This window comes from Theropithecus gelada, chromosome 1, assembly GCF_003255815.1.
Source record: "Theropithecus gelada isolate Dixy chromosome 1, Tgel_1.0, whole genome shotgun sequence".
Lineage (NCBI taxonomy): Eukaryota > Metazoa > Chordata > Mammalia > Primates > Cercopithecidae > Theropithecus > Theropithecus gelada.
This window is the reverse complement of record NC_037668.1, coordinates 60,555,547-60,578,614: the sequence shown is the minus strand read 5'-3', so window position 1 is coordinate 60,578,614 and position 23,068 is coordinate 60,555,547. Positions and strand designations below refer to the sequence as shown.

The 23,068-nt window shown below is 43.9% G+C and overlaps 1 protein-coding gene across 4 annotated transcripts in view; it reads left to right on the top strand.

The window, feature by feature from the left end:
- Positions 1-17,809, top strand: part of RNF19B (ring finger protein 19B) — a 33,404-nt gene extending 15,595 nt beyond the window's left edge. The window contains exons 2-10 of one of the 4 annotated variants that reach the window (XM_025368633.1): positions 1,127-1,332; positions 2,540-2,684; positions 5,000-5,162; positions 5,937-6,051; positions 7,376-7,516; positions 9,373-9,580; positions 13,323-13,454; positions 14,589-15,078; positions 17,592-17,809. In XM_025368633.1, coding sequence (XP_025224418.1) covers positions 1,127-1,332; positions 2,540-2,684; positions 5,000-5,162; positions 5,937-6,051; positions 7,376-7,516; positions 9,373-9,580; positions 13,323-13,454; positions 14,589-15,042 — 1,564 coding nt within the window. In that variant the 3' untranslated portion in view covers positions 15,043-15,078; positions 17,592-17,809. Of the gene's footprint in view, positions 1-1,126; positions 1,333-2,539; positions 2,685-4,999; positions 5,163-5,936; positions 6,052-7,375; positions 7,517-9,372; positions 9,581-13,322; positions 13,455-14,538; positions 15,415-17,591 lie in introns of those variants that run through there. The other 3 variants (XM_025368641.1, XM_025368648.1, XM_025368625.1) reach the window with 3 other exon arrangements.
- The last annotated feature ends 5,259 nt before the right edge of the window (positions 17,810-23,068 follow it).

The window sequence follows — 23,068 nt, the reverse complement described above, 5'->3', positions numbered from 1 at the left end:
CAGAGCGAGACTCTGTCTCAAAAAAAAAAAAAAAGAAAAAAGAAAAGAAGGAAAAGGTAGCATGGTGGCTCATGCCTGTAATTCCAGCACTTTGGGAGGCTGAGGCAGGCTGATTGCTTGAGTCCGGAAGTTTGTGACCAGCCTGGGCACAGGGTGAAACCCCATCTCTAAGGAAATTACAAAAATTAGCCAAGTGTGGTGGTGCACACCTATAGTCCCAGCTACTGTGGAGGCTGAGGCAAGAGAATTGCTTGAGCCTGGGATGCGGAGGTTGCAGTGAGCCAAAATTGTGCCACTGCATTCCAGCCTGGGTGACAGAGCGAGACTCCATCTCAAAAAAAAAAAGAATTAAAAAATAAACTTTCGTTTTTGCCATAGCTCTTTATTTCACTAATGTTCTGTTCCTTCATACAAACGAATACTAATCTCTCTAAATATAGCAAACTATCAAAAGGAAATAGTTTTGTACCCTGTTGTTTATGAAACTTACTATGACAAACTACTCCTAAAGCAGCTTCAGCTATGATTGAATAAATGCTAGAAATCCAGGATAAATATGATACTCCACCTCCACTTTTTAAAGGAAATAAATGATTTGTGTTTTTGGAATCTCAAGAAATTTACAGCTGGGCATGTTGGCTCACTCCTGTAATCCCAGCACTTTGGGAGGCCGAGGCAGGTGGATCACCTGAAGTCAGGAGTTTGAGACTAGCCTGGCCAACGTGGCAAAACTCCATCTCTACTAAAAATACAAAAAAATTAGCCGGGTGTGGTGGCTTGCACCTGCAATCCCAACTACTAGGAAGTCTGAGGCAGGAGAATTGCTTGAACCTGGGAGGTGGAGGTTGCAGTAAGCCAAGATTACACCACTGCACTCCAGCCTGGGTGACAGAGCAAGACTCTGTCTCACAAAAAAAAAAAAAGAAAAGAAAGAAAGAAATTTACTTTCTCACATGGGATATATTTTACAGTTGGTCAAATGTGCTTGTGTGTGTATGTGTATTCTTTTCTCTGTATCATATGTGATAGTGGGGTAGTGCCAAACATTGTTAACTCTGATGAATAATGTCTCTTTTGGTTAGATCATTCTTACCTTACTGGTATCTCTTACTGTTTCCTTACCTAGTTATGCTGTTATTGCCTATGGCTGTGCCAGCTGCCCGAAGCTAACTTGTGAGAGGGAAGGTTGCCAGACTGAGTTCTGCTACCACTGCAAGCAGATATGGCATCCAAATCAGACATGCGATATGGCCCGTCAACAGAGGGCCCAGAGTTTACGAGTTCGGACCAAACATACTTCAGGTCTAAGTTATGGGCAAGAATCTGGACCAGGTATAAGTTGGCATTATCTCATTGTCTCTTTATTTGGTATTTCATGATGTGAGCCCAAAGCTGAAAGAGATTATCTTGTCGTATAACCCAAGTGCTCCAAAGGATCAGAGAGCAGAAAATATCATTTGGTAGTATTTTCAATATTATAAAAGAGATAGCACTTCCCTCTCTGACCATTATAGGTTATCCAACCCATATAAAATTAAAATGCAACAAAATTGAATTATGTAGTTCCTACTTTCTTAGTAATATGTCTCAGATTGAAGAGCAATTAGTTTGTTTTGTTTTGCTAGGGGCTTTTTCAAAACTTTCATTGTGAACAGAAAGACATTTAATTAGTATTAAACCTGTACTGTTTGCCTTCAAGCTGGCTTAAGTGCCTCACTGCCTTTGGAAGTAGAGTACAGATTGAAGAAAAGGAAATAATATTAGTATAGATTAATGATTAACCGTAAAAGAAGGAATGTCACACATTCAGCTCCAACATTGAACAGTCAGAGTAAACCTATTTTAAAATGTCAGTGGATTTATTGCTTTGTACTTTTATTTTACTGATGTCATTTGGGAGAGGCTAGTAGGAAAGATTTTGCCATTCACTTTTTCCTGGCACAGCATAATTTCCTAAATTGTCATTTTATTATGATAGTTCATAACTTGCTCTGAAAATTACCAGGTATATATGCTACATAGCATACCCAGTTGTTTTTAGGTTTTGAATTTGAAAGTATCAGGGTAAGGGATTGTGAGCTATGTTAACAGCAAATCACAGTGATACATGTTGAACCTGAAAAATAAATTTCCTGAACTAAAGTTTTTAAAAATGTGAAGCTAATTCCAGGCTGCAGGCTATTCTTTCTGTAGGATTCTTCTTTTAAATCTGCCAGCCTATCGACTGGTAGAAATTTCATTTTTCTTGGAAACATCTTTCTCCCTAAGGAAGTCTCCTTGCTAGAATGTGGTTCAAGTGCTGTGTAAGATGCCAGTTGTTGGGATAGGCAGCTCAATGAGAGATAGGATTTGTTTTATGAAAATTCCTGAGGTCTAGACATAGCCAACCTTCCAGTAAAGTGGGTTGTACAATTTGGAGTGTTCAGTGAAGAGTGCTTGACTGCTGCCTCATTTCTTATATATACTCCTCGGAATAATTAAATCAAACTGGATTTAACTAGGGGTGTTTTTCTACCCATTCTTCCTCCCCCACTCATAGCAGATGACATCAAGCCATGCCCACGATGCAGTGCTTATATTATCAAGATGAATGATGGAAGCTGTAATCACATGACCTGTGCAGTGTGTGGCTGTGAATTCTGCTGGCTTTGTATGAAAGAGATCTCAGACTTGCATTACCTCAGGTAAGATGGGAAATGCATCCATTCCTTTCGTAGTCTTATTCTTTACTGATATAGGGAAAAGGATGTCAAAAAGACACAGCCCTTCTCTCATTACAGATTAAGGAAGCTGTGAAAAGTTCTTCTGATATGCTCCTTTTATGTTTTCACCAGCTACTATTCTAGTTCTTTCCACCTTTCTTTGCTTTTATACGTGCCATATTCCAGGTAGTCTGGATTTGCTTTTCCCCTTTTGCTGTCTTGCCTCCATACTTGTTCATGTTCTTTCCTTTGCCTAGAATGCTTTCTGCCTACCTTCCAGTATCCTCCTTTTATCTCAACTTGTTCAGTTCTTGTCTTTTAAGAGCCACTTACATGCCATTTCATCCATGATGCCTCACCTTTTTCTGCCTCATTCTTTGACTTTTTATCTTTTGTCATAAATATCATCAGTACTTTATACTTCATGTACATGTCTTTTTTTTTTTTTTTTTTTTTTTTTGAGGTGGAGTCTCGCTCTGTCGCCCAGGCTGGAGTGCAGTGGCCGGATCTCAGCTCACTGCAAGCTCCGCCTTCCGGGTTTACGCCATTCTCCTGCCTCAGCCTCCCGAGTAGCTGGGACTACAGGCGCCCGCCACCTTGCCCGGCTAGTTTTTTGTATTTTTTAGTAGAGACGGGGTTTCACCATGTTAGCCAGGATGGTCTCGATCTCCTGACCTCGTGATCCGCCCGTCTCGGCCTCCCAAAGTGCTGGGATTACAGGCTTGAGCCACCGCGCCCGGCCGTACATGTCTTATCTTACTAAACTGTAAATATCTTGAGGCTAGAGTTGTGACTTTTTTACAGTTTTTTGCATTTAGTGAGTTCCCAAGGAATTCATTGAGTGAATTTTTAATTTTTTTTTTTTTTTTTTTAAGACAGAGTTTCACTCTGTCACCCAGGCTGGAGTGCAGTGGCTAGATCTTGATTCACTGCAACCTCCGTCTCCCGGGTTCAAGTGATTCTCCTGCCTCAGCCTCCCAAGTAGCTGGGATTACAGGCGCCCGCCACCACACCTAGCTAATTTGTGTATTTTTCGTGGAGGCGGGGTTTTACCATGTTAGCCAGTCTGGTCTCGAACTCGAACCTCAGGTGGTCCGCCCGCCTCGGCCTCCCAAAGTGCTGGGATTACAAGCGTGAGCCACCGTGCCCAGCCTCATTGAGTGAATATTAAAATATTGTTGTGGAGGAGTTAATATTTACAAGCAAAATGTTTGCTGATATTTACAGAAAAAAAATGTGTTAATATTTACAAACATTCATCATGTAAATGAAACACAACACCTTCATTTCCAGTTTTTCAAACATTTGAGTACTTACTGTGTACTAGTCATTGGGGACATACAGGTGAATAAGACATGATCCCTATTTTCAAAATTGCTTATCCCTTCTAATAGAGAAGATAGCACAAAGAGAATGGGCAAAAATGATTGGGCACAGAAGGGCTGAATGTAAAAGTAGCCAAACCTCAGAATACCAAACTGATACAAAGGTTATGATGAGGTCTTTTTATATCCTCTCCCAGGAACATGGTTTGCAGTATCTATTAGGTATGGTAGGACATATGCCAAGAAAACTACACAAATCAGAGTGTTCATTAGCTGAAGGGTGCAGTGTGTCTGGATGGGGTGTCAAGTTCATAAGGCTATGCAGCATCCCAAGTATTGTCAGTCATGGAAGCTAGATCAGTTTTGGTGGGTTAGGGAAGACAGAATTCAGCAGAGAAGAATGGAAAAGGAGTTTCAAATCTGGAAGCCTGTCTTTACAACAACAACCAAAAAAGTTAAAGAGCCCAGAGCTCTAATAGTCTGGCCTTGCCCTTTGCTCTCCCTTGTGTAATATATTCATTTCCCGTAAACTTTTCTGTTAATCACTCTTTTTTTTTTTTTTTTTTTCTTTTTTTTTTTTTTGAGACGGAGTCTCGCGCTGTGTCACCCAGGCTGGAGTGCAGTGGCGCGATCTCGGCTCACTGCAAGCTCCGCCTCCCAGGTTCACGCCATTCTCCTGCCTCAGCCTCCGAGTAGCTGGGACTACAGGCGCCCGCCACCACGCCCGGCTAGTTTTTTGTATTTTTAGTAGAGACGGGGTTTCACCATGTTAGCCAGGATGGTCTCGATCTCCTGACCTCGTGATCCGCCCGCCTCGGCCTCCCAAAGTGCTGGGATTACAGGCTTGAGCCACCGCGCCCGGCCCTGTTAATCACTCTTATTGAAAAGAAGGCTGTTGCTGTTATCAGGCCCTTTGATAACAATAGCTGCATTTGTAATGTTGACATTAACTTCAGTCTGTTTCCCTTGCAGCCCCTCTGGCTGTACGTTCTGGGGCAAGAAGCCATGGAGCCGTAAGAAGAAAATTCTTTGGCAGCTGGGCACGTTGATTGGTGCTCCAGTGGGGATTTCTCTCATTGCTGGCATTGCCATTCCTGCCATGGTCATTGGCATTCCTGTTTATGTTGGAAGGAAGGTAAGAAAGACATGCTGGTTTCTGTGCTTGTTTCAACTTTAGGTTTGTTGGTAAAGGTTTGAGGGAAATGGGAAGGAGCTATGTTTCAGAGCTGCCTGAAAACCAGCTGGTTCTTAGATAAAAATAACCTTCCTTTCTTAAATTGATTTTCATAAACCCCCATGAGATCTGAAAGTTCTGATTAACATCCTGAGCCTGGCTTGTCTCAGTGACTTAAAGGTAGAATGCTGGGCTGGGCATGGTGGCTCACATTTGTAATACATGACCTAGCACTTTGGGAGGCCAAGACAGGTAGATCGGTTGAGCCCAGGTGTTTGAGACCAGCCTGGGCAACATGCAAACCCATCTCTGCCCCCAAAAATAGAAAAATTAGCTAGGTATGGTGGCATGTGGCTATAGTCCCAGCTACTAGGGAGGCTGAGGTGGGAGGATTGCTTGAACCCAGGGAGGTAGAGGTTGCAGTGAGCCAAGATGGCACCACTGCACTCCAGCCTGTGTGACAGACTCCAAAAACAAAAAAGAAGAAGAAGAAGGTAAAATGCTTACTTCATTCCCCTGAGTTATTTTGTCTCTTTTTGGTTTAACTTTGTCTGTATTGTTTTATATCTTCTAGGTCTGAGTTAGGTTAAAATTTGAGAAAGATGCCTATTTGGGGTAGAGGATATGTTTTAATATATAGATAACTTACAAATGAACAGTCACCTGTCCTTTTTTTCTCTGGCAAAAGATTGATGTCCTAACCTGCTGACCTGGATTTTCTTTTTTTGTTCTTAGATTCACAGCAGGTATGAGGGAAGGAAAACCTCCAAACACAAGAGGAATTTGGCTATCACTGGAGGAGTGACTTTGTCTGTCATTGCATCCCCAGTTATTGCTGCAGTTAGTGTTGGTAAGCTGGTCAGGACCACACACCTCTTCTCTCTCAGCTTTCTGACCATAGTAGTTTAGCCAGATGGCCAGATGTTTCTCAAAGACTCCTACATTTTATGCCAACCCACCTTGATAGTTAATTCTATTAGGCACCATGATTATGATTATTTTTAAGTTTTTCAGCCACACCAAATTATCAGATTGTGCGATCTTTTGTTCTTAAATTAATGCCTAGAACTGCGTTTGGCACATAGAAAAGGTTGAATAAACTTATTTTAAGCCCTAGTTTTCACCTTTCATCTTCCTTCTCTACTTGCCATGAAATCCACAAAACAAAATTACTTTTGTTTTGATTTGTTTAATGCTTCACATTATTTTGGGAGGCATAAGAGTTTGTTTTAGAATAGTAGTAGTGTAACATTTAATGTGGCTCTTTGTGTGCCAGGAGTGGTTCTGAGAATTTTGCATATATTAATTTATTTAATCCTCACAAAAGGAAGCACAATTTTAATAGAAAGGTGCAGTAATTGGCTGGGTGCAGTGGCTCACGCCTGTAATCCCAGTGCTTTGGGAGGCTGAGGTGGGCATCCTGAGGTCAGGACATCGAGACCATCCTGGCTAACACGGTGAAACCCTGTCTCTACTAAAAATACAAAAAATTAGCTGGCTGTGGTGGTGGGCGTCTGTAGTCCCAACTACTCGGGAGGCTGAGGCAGGAGAATGGCGTGAACCCAGGACGCAGAGCTTGCAGTGAGCTGAGATCGCGCCACTGCACTCCAGCCTGGGCAACAGAGCGAGCCTCTGTCTCAAAAAAAAAAAGAAAGGTACAGTAATTTTCCCAAGGTCACTTAGCTGGGACATGAATCAAGTTAATCTGCCTTCAGATCCTGTGCTCTTAACAGGTAAATCATTCTACCTCACACAGCAGTAAGATTTTGGAATTAACATCCTGAGGAGATCCTAAACTCCAAGCAGTAGTCACTTATTTAATATTTGATTCTTGATTGGGTTAGCATTTCAGCAGTGATCAGAAGAGGGGAAAATGAAAGCAACATATATTTACTGTGCAAGGCACAGTACATAACATTCTCATTTGATTATTGACAACCCTGGAAGATAGGTCCAAGGTTATACAGCTAGTAAATGGAGCCAAGAATGTAATCCAGACCTTTCTGATTTCTAGCCTGATCATCATTCTGTCACACCAGGCAACCTTTTTGGGATAGCCATTTTCTGTCTTTTTTTTCTTTATAAAGTAGTTTGTCCGTGCCTGGACTGGGAAGAAGAATTCAGGGCACTTGCAACCTAATAGCCAGCTGACATGTTTCCTTCTCTTCCCCCAGGTATTGGTGTCCCCATTATGCTGGCATATGTCTATGGGGTTGTGCCCATTTCTCTTTGTCGTGGAGGTGGCTGTGGAGTTAGCACAGCCAACGGAAAAGGAGTGAAAATTGAATTTGATGAAGATGATGGTCCAATCACAGGTAAAAAGCAGGATGTTTATTGTCATTTGAATTTATGATATACAAGATAAAAATCAGTAAAATTCAGCACATTTTACAGGGAGATTGTCATTGGATTACTTTGGATAATGAGCTTTGTAGGGGGTAAAGTATTTTTAGCTTTTCATTTCTTTGTTCCAAAGTTACTAGGTTAATTCCCCTGGTACTTGCCTCTGTGTGGCAGGTACAAACTAGTAGGATTCCAAGTAACTCCAAGTATGCTGGTAGTAGTAGTGATTATAATAACGTCTCTATATCTGCACAGTATTTGATAATTTTCAGAGTATTTTACACAATTATCTCACTTGCTTTTTACAACAAACAGCTCTCTGACTAGGGAGGATGGGACTATTATCCCCATTTAAATGGAAATTTCTTTTTTTTTTTTTTTTTTTTTTTTTTTTGAGACAGAGTCTCTGTCACCCAGGCTGGAGTACGGTGACACGATCTCTGTTCACTGCAACCTCCGCCTCCCAGGTTCAAGCAATTCTCCTGCCCTAGCCTCCCAAGTCGCTGGGACTACAGGCACGTGCCACCATGCCTGGCCAATTTTTTTTTTTTAGTAGAGACAGGGTTTGGGGTTTCACCGTGTTAAGCCAGGATGGTCTCAATCTCCTGACCCCATGATCCGCCCACATTGGCCTCCCAAAGTGCTGGATTACAGGCGTGAGCCACCACACCTGGCCTAAATGGGAATTTTTTTAAGCTTTTGTCTCACTATCTGTTAAGAGCTTCACAGAGCTGAGACTAGAGCAAGTCTTCTGACTTTTACTTTATTTATTTATTTATTTATTTTTCTGAGACAGAGTCTCGCTCTGTCGCCCAGGCTGGAGTGCAGTGGCCAGATCTCAGCTCACTGCAAGCTCCGCCTCCCGGGTTTACACCATTCTCCTGCCTCAGCCTCCCGAGTAGCTGGGACTGCAGGTGCCCGCCACCACGCCCGGCTAGTTTTTGTATTTTTTAGTAGAGACAGGGTTTCACCGTGTTAGCCAGGTCTCGATCTCCTGACCTCGCGATCCGCCCATCTCGGCCTCCCAAAGTGCTAGGATTACAGGCTTGACTGACTTTTACTTTAATGTGGTTTCTACTTACCGTAGTAACTAACGTAGGGCACAGAGATCCCCAAAGGTTCTTCTAGCTTTCTACTGGAAGCTTCCTATTAAAATCAGCACATGACCCAAACATATTTTTTAAATCTTCACATTTGGTTACATGGAAGCAACAGTGTAGTCGAAAGAATAGTGGACTTAGAATCAGAGTTATAGTTTCGTGTAACTGCCATGGCCTTGGACAAGTCATTTAGTTTTTTTTTTTTTTTTTTTTTTGAGACGGAGTCTTGCTCTGCCGCCCAGGCTGGAGTACAGTGGCCGGATCTCAGCTCACTGCAAGCTCCGCCTCCCGGGTTCACGCCATTCTCCTGCCTCAGCCTCCCGAGTAGCTGGGACTACAGGCGCCTGCCACCTCGCCCGGCTAGTTTTTTGTATTTTTAGTAGAGACGGGGTTTCACCGTGTTAGCCAGGATGGTCTCGATCTCCTGACCTCGTGATCCGCCCATCTCGGCCTCCCAAAGTGCTGGGATTACAGGCTTGAGCCACCGCGCCCGGCCAAAGTCATTTAGTTTTAAATTTTAGTTTTCTCACCTAAAATTGAGGCTACTAATGCCTAGTTATTTGGAGGATTAAATATGAACATATGTTAAAACACTCGATATGTGGCGACTGCACACAGTACCTGTTCATTAAGTGAATACATTAGTACTCTGAAAAGTCATTGCAGGAAAATGCCCACTGTTCGGATGCTCTGCTGTCTTGATTTGAGATGTCTGGTTCTATCCCCAGTGGCAGATGCCTGGAGAGCCCTCAAGAATCCCAGCATTGGGGAAAGCAGCATTGAAGGCCTGACTAGTGTATTGAGCACTAGTGGAAGCCCTACAGATGGACTCAGTGTTATGCAAGGTCCTTACAGCGAAACAGCCAGCTTTGCAGCCCTCTCAGGGGGCACGCTAAGTGGCGGCATTCTCTCCAGTGGCAAGGGAAAATACAGCAGGTAAACAAATAGATAATTTCTGACAGAAATGGTTAGAATTATAAGAAGTAATGCATTGAGCCATTTCTCTATGCCAGGCTTGTGCCATATATCATCTTATTTTGATTTCATTGTTGATGGTTTTTGTTTTGTTTTGTTTTTACTTTTTTTTTTTTTTTTCTTTTTTTTTTTTTTTGAGACGGAGTCTTGCTCTGTCGCCCAGGCTGGAGTGCCGTGGCGCGATCTCAGCTCACCTCAAGCTCTGCCTCCTGGGTTCAAGCAATTCTCCTGCCTCAGCCTCCTGAGTAGCTGGGATTACAGGCGCCCGCCACCACGCCCAGCTAATTTTTTGTATTTTTAGTAGAGACGGGGTTTCACTATCTTGGCCAGGCTGGTCTTGAACTCCTGACCTTGTGATCCACCAGCCTCTGCCTCCCAAAGCACTGGAATTACAGGCGTGAGCCACTGCACTCAGCCTTTTTTTTTTTACTTTTGCAAATAGGAAATAAGCTTAGAAAAAAAGGTTACATCAGTTATGCAAAGTTCAGTGTTCTTTGCATTGCACCATAGCTGCCGCTATATAAAGGATAATCCTGACTTCGGATTCTCCCTTGACTGCCCGAGGCTGACTGCTTCAGGAAGGGAGAGTAGGCATTTTTATAGAATTCCTAAAGCTGTGGTCTCCTTTAGGCTTGTCATTGACTTTCAGTAGCATTTATGCTGTATCATGGCTTATTTATTTTATTTTATTTTTTGAGACGGAGTCTTGCTCTGTCGCTGGAGTGCAGTGGCGCAATCTTGGCTCACTGCAGCCTCCACCTCCTGGGTTCAAGTGATTGTCCTGCCTCAGCTTCCCGAGAGGCTGGGACTACAGGCACGGACCACCATGCCCGGCTAATTTTTGTATTTTTAGTAGAGACAGGGTTTCACCATGTTGGCCAGGCTGGTCTCAAGCTCCTGACCTTGTGATCCACCTGTCTCAGCCTCCCAAAGTACTTGGATTACAAGCGTGAGCCAGTGTGCCCAGCCCATTGTGGTTTATTGATAGTGGGCTTTGGGGGTATTTTTTTGTTTTTTTTTTCTCACTCTGTAATCCAGGCTGGAGTGCAGTGGCACAGTCATGGCTCACTGCAGCCTCAACCTTCTGGACTCAAACAATCCTACCACCTCAGCCTCCTGCGTAGCTAGGACTACAAGTGCACACACCACACCCAGCTAACGTTTTAAATTTTTTGTGGAGATGGGGTCTTGCTCTGTTGCCCAGGCTGGTCTTGAACTCCTGGCCTCAAGCCATCCTCCCAACTCGGCTTCCCAAAGTGCTAGGATTATAGGCATGAACCATTGCTCCCAGCTGGTTTATTGATATTGCAATCCTTATTACCTTTCTTTTTCCATTTGCTAGGTAAGGGAAATCAATTCTATGTACTTGTGTTGAAAATATGTAAAGCTTTGTAACTAAAAAGGTTGTGACTTGCTTGGTTATTTCACTAGTTAGGCAGACCAGAGTATATATTTTCAGAGGAGCATAACATGTTGCCTGAGAAGCAGTTAGTTGAATGCAATGGAGAAGAAAGGCCTGGTGGGGGTAAAGGTAGAACAAAGCAGGATAGGAAGAGGGAGATGGTTGCCTTCAGCTATCTGAAAGGACCTTCAACTGTGAAAAGGATTAGACTTCTATGCCTCATACCAAAAGGTAGATTATAGTCATGTATATTTATGACTTGACAGAAGCTAAAGGGAAACTAATTTTTGTTCAGTATAGTGAATATAGGGAAAAGCAACATGAAAGCCCAAAGAGGAAAAAGGCTACCTTAGTAGATACTGAGCTGCCTATCCCTGGAAATGTTTACAGTGAGACCAGATGGCCATTTGGCTATAAGAAGGATTCGAACAACAGATGGCAGGTGGACTGGATCTCACACCTGAGTGCCTGTCAGTCACCTGGGAGCCTCCTAAAAATAGACTTCAGGGCCCCATCCCAGAATTTATAACTTAGAATTTCCTGGAGTGGCACCTAGGGGGTGATCTGTGTTTTGAAAAAGTTCCCCAGGTAATTCTAGCACAGCCGTTGCATGAACCAGCATCTGAGAACCATGTAAGTAGGAGGCCTTTCTGAAAGACTCTTCCAACTCAGAGTGATTCTGTGGCAGACCTGAAACTAGACCCCAGGTCTCTGACACTATGCACTTTCCATGCATTCCCTCATTTCCCTGGGCCTTGGCACATTTTTGAAGGGCACCTGAGGCTGGAGCAGCAGAGCAAAGGCTCAGGCAGTAGGATGGAAGCTGCTTGAATGTGCAGCTGCAGGCTGCTACTGACCCGTCTGTGCATCTCATGACTCTGGTTGTCTCTTGTCAGGGGATCCCGCCCCCACATGCTGGCGTATTCACTGCTGTGCTTTCTTAAAACCAACACCCCTGTAAATAAGCAGACAGACATAATTGGAGACTGACTTGCTGAAACTGCAGCTTAGCCAGTCCAGCTGTTCTAGTTCTGTGAAAGCCTTTATTTTATAGGAAATGAATGAGTCAGATGGGTTTGACTGTGAAACCCATTATGAGGAAATACTTAAGTGTGCAACAAAGTGGTGTTGGAGCCAAGAAAGGAAATAGTTATGGGCTCTGAGATACTACTGGGAAAGTTTGCTGCTCCAAGAGGAGGGAAGAGGTTGGCTCCTATATGTCCTTCAGTCTCATTCCCTGGCGGTAATTTGATTGTTAAATGTTTGATTTGCTATTATGTGCAAGGCAGGGAAGGTAAAGTATGAATGAGTTGTGGTTTCTCCTTTTGTGGAGTTAACAGAGGAGTGAGAGATGCATAATAATGAGTAGGCAGGGCCTGCGCATGCCTGTAATCCCAGCACCTTTTTTAGGTGGGCGATCACCTGAGGTTAGGAGTTCAAGACCAGCCCGGCCAACATTGTAAAACTCCATCTCTACTAAAAATACAAAAATTAGCTGGGTGTGATGGTGGGAACCTGTAATCCCAGCTACTTGGGAGGCTGAGGCAGGAGAATCGGTTGAACCTGGGAGGCAGAGGTTGCAGTGAGCCGAGGTCGTGCCACTGCACTCCAGCCTGGGTGACAGAGTGAGACTCCCTCTAAAAAAAATAATAAGTAGGCAGGTGCTATGGGAGTACTTAGCAAGAAGTGAATGGTTTGCTGGGATGAAAGGGGAAGTGATGTTTCCTTTGTTGTTAAGGACTGAGTATAAGTTTGTCTGGTAGAGAAAGGAAATGTCTAGAGAGACGGAATAGCGTGTGCAAAGTCACGGAAGTATAAAATGTATAGGTATTTAAAGAAAGAAAAAATTCAGAGTGACTATGATTTCGGATCTATAGGGAGTAATAGAACTGGACAGAGAGCTTCCTGGCAGATCAGGAAGATCTTAAATGCCTGTTGGCAGTAGGGAGCCAAGAGTTAGAGAATTGTTAGAGTGATTGGTTCTTTATTCACACTGGCACTGTTCTAGAGGTTGTTTGACTTGGACTTAAGGGCTACTGGAGAGGGAGCCCAATTGTTGTCATCCAGGCAGGAGATGATGAAAACCTGAAGTTAAGCAGTAGCTGTGGGGATAGAAAGGAGGGGACGATTTCAATAGATATTTAAGAGAAAAAATGTATGGCATCTATTTGCGCTGTTTGACAATTGGAGATCAGACAACCACAGTTTGCAGGAGAGTAATGGAAGAGATGTGTGCCAGGAAGCAGACTGTCTTGGAATACTCAGGTCTCATATTAACTTGAACGTCCCCTCTTTACACAGGTTAGAAGTTCAAGCCGATGTCCAAAAGGAAATTTTCCCCAAAGACACAGCCAGTCTTGGTGCAATTAGTGACAACGCAAGCACTCGTGCTATGGCCGGTTCCATAATCAGTTCCTACAACCCACAGGACAGGTATGTGAACAGTCAGATGTCCAGGAGAGGTTGCATTTTTTGGTTGGGTACTAGGTCTTCAGAAGTTCAATGCCTCATGTTAGAGTTCTGTGTACCATTTTGTGGGATATATAGTGTAACCTGTGAATTCATTTGAGCAAGTTCTTGGTACTAGAGTGTTTGGCATCTCTTGATTCTTCTTGTTAGTACTTGATTTTTAGAGATTTCTTTCTTCCTGTTATATATTTTTTTCATTCTTTTTTTTTTAATTTTTTGTCGTTTTTGGCTATTGCAACAGTGTATAATTACATGGAACTTAAAGAGCTAGATTGGGGTTCATTGATGTCTTCGAGTCTAGGGTTTCTGCTTGCCCTTTGCTTGATAGGGTTCCCATAGCTTCTTTCTCTTTCATTTTGAGAAACTAGTGTATCTGGGATGGTGTGATTGTGGTACTCCCACTGGTAGGTATTCTGGCTGCTTCTACTTGTGGCATGGTAGTAAAAAACTTTTACTTTTCTATTTTGAGTAAGCTAGCGTGGGGCTCTGACCCTTAGTTGAATTTTGGCAGCTCTTTCTATATGTTAAAAGAGATTGGCTGAGATATATGTGTGTGTGCATCTGAGCACACGTGTGCATGTATAGTTAAATCAGCAAAAAGGACCTAATTCCTCTTCTCCATGTAATTTATTTTTATTTTTATTTTTTTAGAGACAGGGTCTTGCTCTGTCAACCACGCTGGAGTGTAGTGGCACAATCATAGCTCACTGCAGCCTTGAACTCCTGGGCTCAAGTGATCTTCCCACTCAGCCTCCCGAGTAGCTGGGACTACAGGATGTGCCTCCATGCCCAGTTAATGTTTTTTCATTTTAGAAACAGGGTCTGACTTTGTTGCCCCAGCTGGTCTCAAACTCCTGGACTCAGGCGATCCTCCCACCTCGACCTCCCGAAGCACTGGGGTGATAGGCATGAGCCACCACATCCAGCCTCCATCTCATTTGAGTGTTAGATTAAAATGTTATTTTTGTTAAAAGTGAGCTCTAGCTCACTGTTTACCTATCTTTTTGAAATTCCTAATCCTGAACCCACAAACTGCTTTTACCAACAGGTTTAGCATGACCCATGCATGACTCAGCAAAGTGGATTTTGTCTCCACAGAGAATGCAACAATATGGAAATCCAAGTGGACATTGAAGCCAAACCAAGCCACTATCAGCTGGTGAGTGGAAGCAGCACGGAGGACTCGCTCCATGTTCATGCTCAGATGGCAGAGAATGAAGAAGAAGGTAGTGGTGGCGGAGGCAGTGAAGAGGATCCCCCCTGCAGACACCAAAGCTGTGAACAGAAAGACTGCCTGGCCAGCAAACCTTGGGACATCAGCCTGGCCCAGCCTGAAAGCATCCGCAGTGACCTAGAGAGCTCTGATACACAGTCAGACGATGTGCCAGACATCACTTCAGATGAGTGTGGCTCCCCCCGCTCCCATACTGCAGCCTGCCCCTCGACCCCCAGAGCCCAAGGTGCACCGAGCCCAAGTGCCCATATGAACCTCTCTGCCCTAGCCGAGGGACAAACTGTCTTGAAGCCAGAAGGTGGAGAAGCCAGAGTATGAAGTGGAATGTATGCTCCTGTTCTGAGAAGCACACTTGTAACTGCATCTTTTGGATTTTTTTTTTTTTTTTATTTATTTTTTTTTTTGGCAAGGGGTAGGGATTTATGTATTTTATTTCAAAGATTCTCTGGTCACAGGTTTTCACCCAGGGAAATTCTGAGAAATTCACAATTTCTTACCAGATAAAACATGAAAAGTTTGGCGTTAGTCCCCCTCCCCTCCCCTCCCTCTTTTTAGTTTTAATTTATTGGTTAAACTGATGGCAGCAATCCGTGAGGTGTGTCAAAGAGTGTACATATGTATGTGTGTATATTGAATGCTAAACATATTACTGAAAGACACATTTTAATAAAGATTTCTGTCATAATTCAACTTAACTCATTTTCCTTGGCTTGGATAGTCCCACAGAGCCAAGTGTTTGATTGAAACAGAGCACCATCTTTGACAGTCTCTAGACCTGAATTTTTCTAATCCCAGGGAAGAAGGATTGTATTCAAATCCAACCACAGTAGTCATCTATAAACCTGACTCCTAGCATGACAGGAAGCAAAGCTAGGTTTGTTTTGGACTTTGTAGTCAGACTGAAGAATTATTAGCCGAGTCAGCTGAATAGGGAAGCAGTAGATTAAAACTAACCTTGTTTGCCCTCTAGAGGCAACTGTGCAATTTACTCTTAAAGCTTTATCTACCCTTTTCTTCATTATAGTCACTATTAGTCATATGCTTCAGAGGAGGGAAGGAGTGGCAGTCCCAGGTAGCTCTTAAGAGAATTCTCAGTGGCCAGGCACGGTGGCTCACGCCTATAATCCGAGCACTGTGGGAGGCCAAGGCAGGTGGATCATTTGAGGTCAGGTGTTTGAGACCTGCCTGGCCAACATGGTGAAACCACGCCTCTGCTAAAAGTACAAAAATTAGCCAGGCAGTCGTTGTGCACGCCTGTAATCCCAGCTACTCAGGAGGCTGTGGCAGGAGAATTGCTTGAGCCTGGGGAGGCAGAGGTTGCAGGGAGCTGAGATCCCTGCAACTCCAGACTGGGTGACGGAGACCCTGTCTCATAAAAAAAGAGTTCTCAGTGAATGTTGCATGGTTACAAGTTGGAGAACAGAATATTCTGTTACTAGAGGAAGAAATATACTGATGCACATAATCACAAAGCAATGACATAGGTGTTTGCTGTGCTCTCAGGTATACCACTCCATGTTCTAAAAAACTTTCTCAGGTTTTCTAATCTGGTTTAAATAAAAGGGACTAAGGAATGTGAGATTTGTAATGAAAGGAGGGGATATGCCCTCAAAATCTCTAAACATATTTATCTGATCTTACAAATTTGTCAAAATTGAGCTAAGTTTGTACTACGAGGAGTTTTGGCTCTGTATAAAATAATGTCCTGGCCAAGCACAGTGGCTCACGCCTGTAATCCCAGCACTTGGGGAGCCCGAGGCAGGCAGATTACTTGAGGTCAGGAGTTCGAGACCAGCCTGGTCAACATGGTGAAACCCCCATTTCTACTAAAAATACAAAAGTTAGCCAGGCCTGGTGGCATGTGTCTGTAACTCCAGCCACTCGGGAGGCTGAGGCATGAAAATCGCTTGAACCTGGGAGGTGCTGGTTGCAGTGAGCTGAGATCACCTACTGCACTGCAGCCTGGGCGGCAGAGGGAGACTCCATCTCAAAAATAAAAAAATAATGAGCCAGGGGCAGTGGCTCATGCGGGCAATCCCAGCACTTTGGGAGGCTGAGGCGGGTGAATCACAAGGTCAGGAGATCAAGACCATCCTGGCCAACATGGTGAAACCCTATCTCCACTAAAAATACAAAAATAAGCTGGGCATGGTGGCAGGTGCCTGTAGTCCAGCTACTCAGGAGGCTGAGGCAGGAGAATCACTTGAACTCAGGAAGCAGAGGTTGCAGTGAGCCAAGATCGCACCATTGCACTCCAGCCTGGGCGACAGAGTGAGACTCCGTCTGAAAAAATAAAATAATGTCCTTAGAAATTAAAGCTTATATATACTATAGCAAGAAAATTAGAAGACTCGTGAAACCTGATGTCAGATTCCAAATCTTGCAGTGACTTACTTTGACTATATGAGTCCGTTTCATGCCCCTAACTTCCCCAACTTTTAGATCTTATTTATGTATTTAGAGATGGAGTCTGGCCCTGTCCCCCAGGGTGGAGTGCAGTGGCATGATTTTGGCACACTGCAACCTCTGCCTCCTGGGTTCAAGTGATTCTCAAGTCTCAGACTCCCGAGTAGCTGGGATTACCGGTGCGTGCCACCACGCCCAGCTAATTTTTTTTGTATTTTTAGTAGATACGGGGTTTTGCCATTTTGGCCAGGCTGGTCTGGAACTCCTGACCTCAAGTGATTCCCCCGCCCTTGGCCTCCTAAAGTGCTGGGATTACAGGCATGAGCCACCTCACCCAGCCCTCAGATTGCATTTAAAGAGCTTCCAGTGTCAGACCTCTATCACCTTAGCCCTGGGCCCAGAGGAAAAATTGAAATCCTCCTTTCCCTGAGGACCAGATGGCTTTCTGTTTCCTTTCACAGATGCACTTTTGTCTTCCTGGCCAGTGTTTTACTACAATGAGGAGGGCAAGTCTGGACAACAGCCAGCTTGGAAGATTCTTATCTCTTGGGCACTGCAGCCAGACTTCACACGTTTCCCTGCACCTAGGACAGGAAATGCTGTTAGTGGACTTTGGATTTCTGGAAGAATGTTCCCTGAAGGGGGCGTGTACTTGTGTGAAAAAGAGAACTTGTTGGAAAAAGAGGCAGACAGCCTGGAGATCTCTGAAACGCAAATTATCAACTCAAAACTTGGAATTAATTCTCTTGAAGCCTCAAGAGAACAATTCACTTCTTTGATAAATCAAAGAAGTCTGTTGGAGGGGCAGTAGTTTATGGCCAAACCTGTATTTCTTATCTGGGTTCCACTTACTACGGCTGTGAGATTTGGGCAGTTTACTCTCAGTCTGTTTTCAATTAGCCAAAATGGAGATGATGATCCTAGTTATGGGGTTGTGAAGACTGAGATGGTATACTGAAAATGTTTTGGTAAAGGCCCATGTTTTTTCCTCCTGCAGGAATAAGAAGAAATGAGTTAAAGGAGATTTTAGATATCAAATAAGAAAGGAAGCCTAGGCCGGGCGCGGTGGCTCAAGCCTGTAATCCCAGCACTTTGGGAGGCCGAGACGGGCGGATCACGAGGTCAGGAGATCGAGACCATCCTGGTTAATATGGTGAAACCCCGTCTCTACTAAAAAGTACAAAAAAAAAACTAGCCGGGCGTGGTGACGGGCGCCTGTAGTCCCAGCTACTTGGGAGGCTGAGGCAGGAGAATGGCGTGAACCCGGGAGGCAGAGCTTGTAGTGAGCTGAGATCTGGCCACTGCACTCCAGCCTGGGCGATAGAGCGAAACTCCGTCTCAAAAAAAAAAAAAAAAAAAAAAAAAAAAAAGAAAGGAAGCCTAGACCTCTAGGCCAGAGGCTATGAAACATTTAAATTCATTCTAATCCTTAGCAACACATTAGCAGATGAAAAGGCCCATCATCACCACCTAGAGGTGAACACAAGTAATGCATTAGAAAATTTATAGTAGCTTACAAAATGGGGAAAGTTTAATTTCCTCCTCATACAGCCTGCATTCATTCTGAAATACCTACGGCATTTCAGGTATAAGATGTAGCAATGACTAAAATTCCAAGTTCCTGTCCCCATGGAACTTAGACTCTAGTGGGGGAAAGCAATCAGATATATAATCTGGATTGAGGATAAGTACTCTGAAGAAAAACGGAAGACAGAGTGGTAGATAGTGCTACTTGACATGACCAGGTTGGGCCTCCTTGATAAGGTTCCATTATTATTAGAGCCTTTAATGGAGCAAGGAAGATATAACTATGTGAATATCTAGGGGAAGCACATACCAGACATGAGGAATAAAGTACAAAGGCCCTTTGGTAGAGCATCCTTAGTCTGTTTCCAAAAAAGCACAGTATAAAGGCCTATATGGCTCGAACAAAGTGGACCAAGATGGGGAGAGGAGTGGATTAGGTCAAAGATGTGGCTGGGGCAAGGTTGTGTAGATTAACTCTGAAGACAAGGAAATTTTAGATTTCTCTGGGCCAGGAAGAGGTAGTCTTCAATGCCAGACAGATGCAGTGCTTGCAGGCAGCTTTCAAAGGGGCTGAAACTGGGAGGGGGCATGTCTGATCACTAGTACTACTTGGACAGGCCAATGTGAAGAAGTTTGTGGATATGGTAAATGAATACTTATTTATTTTCACCTAAGGTACCTTCTTATGCTGCAGAGGCTGGAAAACTAAAACCTTCATGTCTTAGATTTCCTTGAAACCAAGGTTCTGAAGGTAACCTAAGGTTGAGTTTTGCCAATTAGATGCACAAACAAGATGTGGAAGAAGGAGTGATTCAGGGGTTATCTTTAGCTACTTTGGCTATTGCTCCTGCAAGATGTAGGTTTCTCTTTAACTGCATTCTAATATCCATCAGTAGCTTTGTGGGTGTTGAAGGGTGTCTGGATCCATAGATAGCAGTTTGTGATGTTTTCTTGTAGTCAACCTGTAGTGGCCTCCTAATTCCTCATCTCCCCTTTGGTGGCAGAGGTAGCAGCTCACATGGAAGGCTAATTCCGGGTCTGGGAATCTCCTGGAGGCCCAGCCTATGGCCATGTTCCCCAGGCTTTCCAACGCTTTTGTAAGCACCTAATTGACCTGTATTGAATCCTTTTCTACTTAAAATTGGTAAAGGGGTATTGTTTTCTGCAGTTACTGAATCCTGGCTAATATAATATTTGGTTCCAAAAGTGGTTATTAGCAACAGGACCTCAAAGATGGGCCTCTTAGAATAGTTATGACTAAGCTGCATTTGAAGGAAATGTAGATCTAGTCGCCACTGGAAAATGATAAACTGGTAGGCAAATTGCTTACACCTGTGGTCACCTGAAATGAAATGTCTTTTGAAGAAAAGACATTGGCACCTCAAAGGGCTGCCATAATAGATCATCATGTAAGAAATGGGGACAAATGATGGTGACTACACTAGAGGGGTTAGAGGAAAAAGATGAAAAGCTCAAAAGTTTGACATTTTCAGCTCAAGGCATAGTATGGGAGAGACCCAAAAGAATTTTATCTTTTGTAGCTGCAAGGCTCATGTACATCAAAATCAAAGGGAGATTCTGGATCACTGAATTACATACAACATAAGTTGAATTCGTAGCTTTACCAGGCCTCTTATGTGAAAGTGGGGCCCTGAAATGAGCAGTGGGGACCCTTGAGTGGATTTGGATAAATTCGAGTGCTGTCAACTCACAGACTCCACTTCTCTTAAGCAGCAGAAGCAGCCCTTCTTCCCCTCATACATATGGCTGGTTCTGCTGCTTGAAGATCTTGGGGTAGTTGTCCTAAAAGGGAATACTAATACTTCTCATGTCCCACCCCCTACCCCTCCTTGCTACCAGCTCTAACTAGAGTCAGATCCCAGTATGCTTCTGGAAGGCAAACCCAAAGTCTGATCTGAGAGAAGACTTACAGAAGAGTTGTAAGACTTTGCTAATTTGTATCAGCAGAAACAAGGGGAAAATATGTAGAGTGTATTCCAAAGATGTTGGACCAGGAAGGTAGGAATATACATTTATTTTCACTTGAGTTGAATTTATCAATATGGGGATACTAGAGGTTCTGGACTCAGCATATTGGCCTTAGCAGCTAAGAATTTTTTTTTTTTTTTTGGAGACAGAGTCTTGCTCTGTCACCCATGCTGGAGTGCAGAGGCGTAATCTCGGCTCACTGCAACCTCTGCCTCCCAAGTTCAAGCAATCCTCCCACCTCAGCCTCCCTAGTAGCTGGATTTACAGGCACATGCCAGCACACCTGACTACTTTTTGTGTTTTTACTAGAGGCAGGGTTTTACCATGTTGGCCAGGCTGGTCTTGAACTCCTGACCTCAGGTGATCTGCCCACCTCGGCCTCCCAAAGTGCTGGGATTGCAGGCGTGAGCCACTGCGACCAGCCAAGAATGGCTCTTAACAGGTTGTTGGATGAAACCTGGACTTAAAAGTGGCCTATACAGAGATGGCAAAAATTCCTTAGTGTAGCATTAGAAGAAGAATCAAGGCCAGGCATTGTGGCTCATGCTTGTAATCCCAGCACTCTGGGAGGCTGAGGTGGGAGGATTGTTTGAGGCCAGGAGTTTGAAACTAGCCTGGGCAATATCGCGAGACCCGACCCCATCTCTACAAAAAGTTTAAAAATCAGCTGGGCATGGTAGTGTGTGCCTGCATAGTTCCAGCTACTCAGGAGGCTGAAGTGGGAAGATCCTTGAACTCAGGGATTTGAGGCTGCAATGAACTATGATTGTGTCACTGCACTCCAGCCTGGGCAACAGAGCTAGACCCCATCTCAAAAAAGAGAATCAGCTGGGCATGGTGGCTCATGCCTGTAATCCCAGAACGTTGGGAGGCTGAGGTGGGTGGATCACTTGAGGCCAGGAGTTCCAGACCAGCCTGGCCAATATGGTGAAGTCCTATCTCTACTAAAAATACAAAAACTAGCCGGGCGTGGTGGTGCGCATCTGTAGTCCCAGCTACTCAGAAGGCTGAGGCATGAGAATCTCTTGAACCCAGGAGGCAGAGGTTGCAGTGAGCCGAGATCGCACCACTACACTCCAACCTGGGTGACAGAGCAGACTCTCTCAAATAAATTAATTAATTTCAAAATATGATGCTGAAAACACTGATTTGTAGATTTATCATAGGTGTGATATGCTTACCTCCTAATTTTGCCCTTCAGCATTGCCAAGAGGTTATTCCTTTCAGCAAGGAATTGAAAACTACATTAAATAAGGGAAACACTTTATCTTGAAAAGTGTGTAGTGTATACCTTCCCTAGGCTGGAAATGAAGCTAAGAGATGTTACCATTGTAAAGGAATCCCTGATATCAGTAGGGATGATGGAATCCTGCAGTGCCAGGGGCCAAGGGCTAGTACCAAGGCAACAAAGCTAGAGTGATGAAATATATGGGTTACCTACCAAGGTTCTATTTGGCTTATAGAACACAAAACAAAGCTTCAGGTCTGGCAAATAGAGGCCTGTTTTGAGTCACCAAAATGAAGATTTACACACAAAAAAGGGGGTGCAGGATACCCTGGAGGAAGCACCCAGCAGCACCACCGTAACTATACCATAAATCTTCTAGCTTTCCCCAAAGGGATCTCAAGCCATTTAAGCACCTACGTGTGTTTAGGGAAATGGAAATACCCAGGCCTTCAGGGATTACTTGGAGATTGGCCCTAAGCCAGCACAAATCTCAAGACCTAAAAAGCCTTTGTGGTCCACTAGTTAGAATAGAGGCTTTCATGGTGTTATGGGTCGAATTGTGTCCCCTCCACCAAAAGTCATATGCTGAAGTCCTAGCCCCTAGTACCTCAAAATGCGCCCTTATTTGGAAAATGGGGTTGTTGCAGATATAATTAAGATGAGGTCATGTTGGAGAAGGGTGGCCCCCTAATCCGATTGTTGTACATATAAAAAGGGGAAATCTGAACACAAAGACATGCACATAGCCTAAGCACCATGTGAAGATGAAGGGAGAGACTGGGGTGATACAGCAGAGGCCAAGGGACGCCAAGGATTGCCAGCAAACCATCAGAAGCTGGGAGCGGCAAGGAACAGATCCTCCCCAACACCCACGGAAGGAACCAACTCTGCCAAAATCTAGGACTTCTAGTTTCCTGAACTGTGAGATAATAAATTTCGTTACTTAAGGCACCCAGTTTTATGGTACAGTTTATGAGAGCCCTAGCAAACTAATATATGGGGGTCAGGTGATAAAAAGGAGTTCTGGCCTGCATCAATCTCACATACTCATTCCCAGTTCCTGTAGGCACAGTTGTAGTAGACGCACTCGGCGACTGATAGAATCTACACATTGAGTGACTCATGGATTGAAAGCTATTGTGGTAAGAAGAGCAAAGGGAACCCTTGGAATTGCCCTTTCCCACCGAAAACATA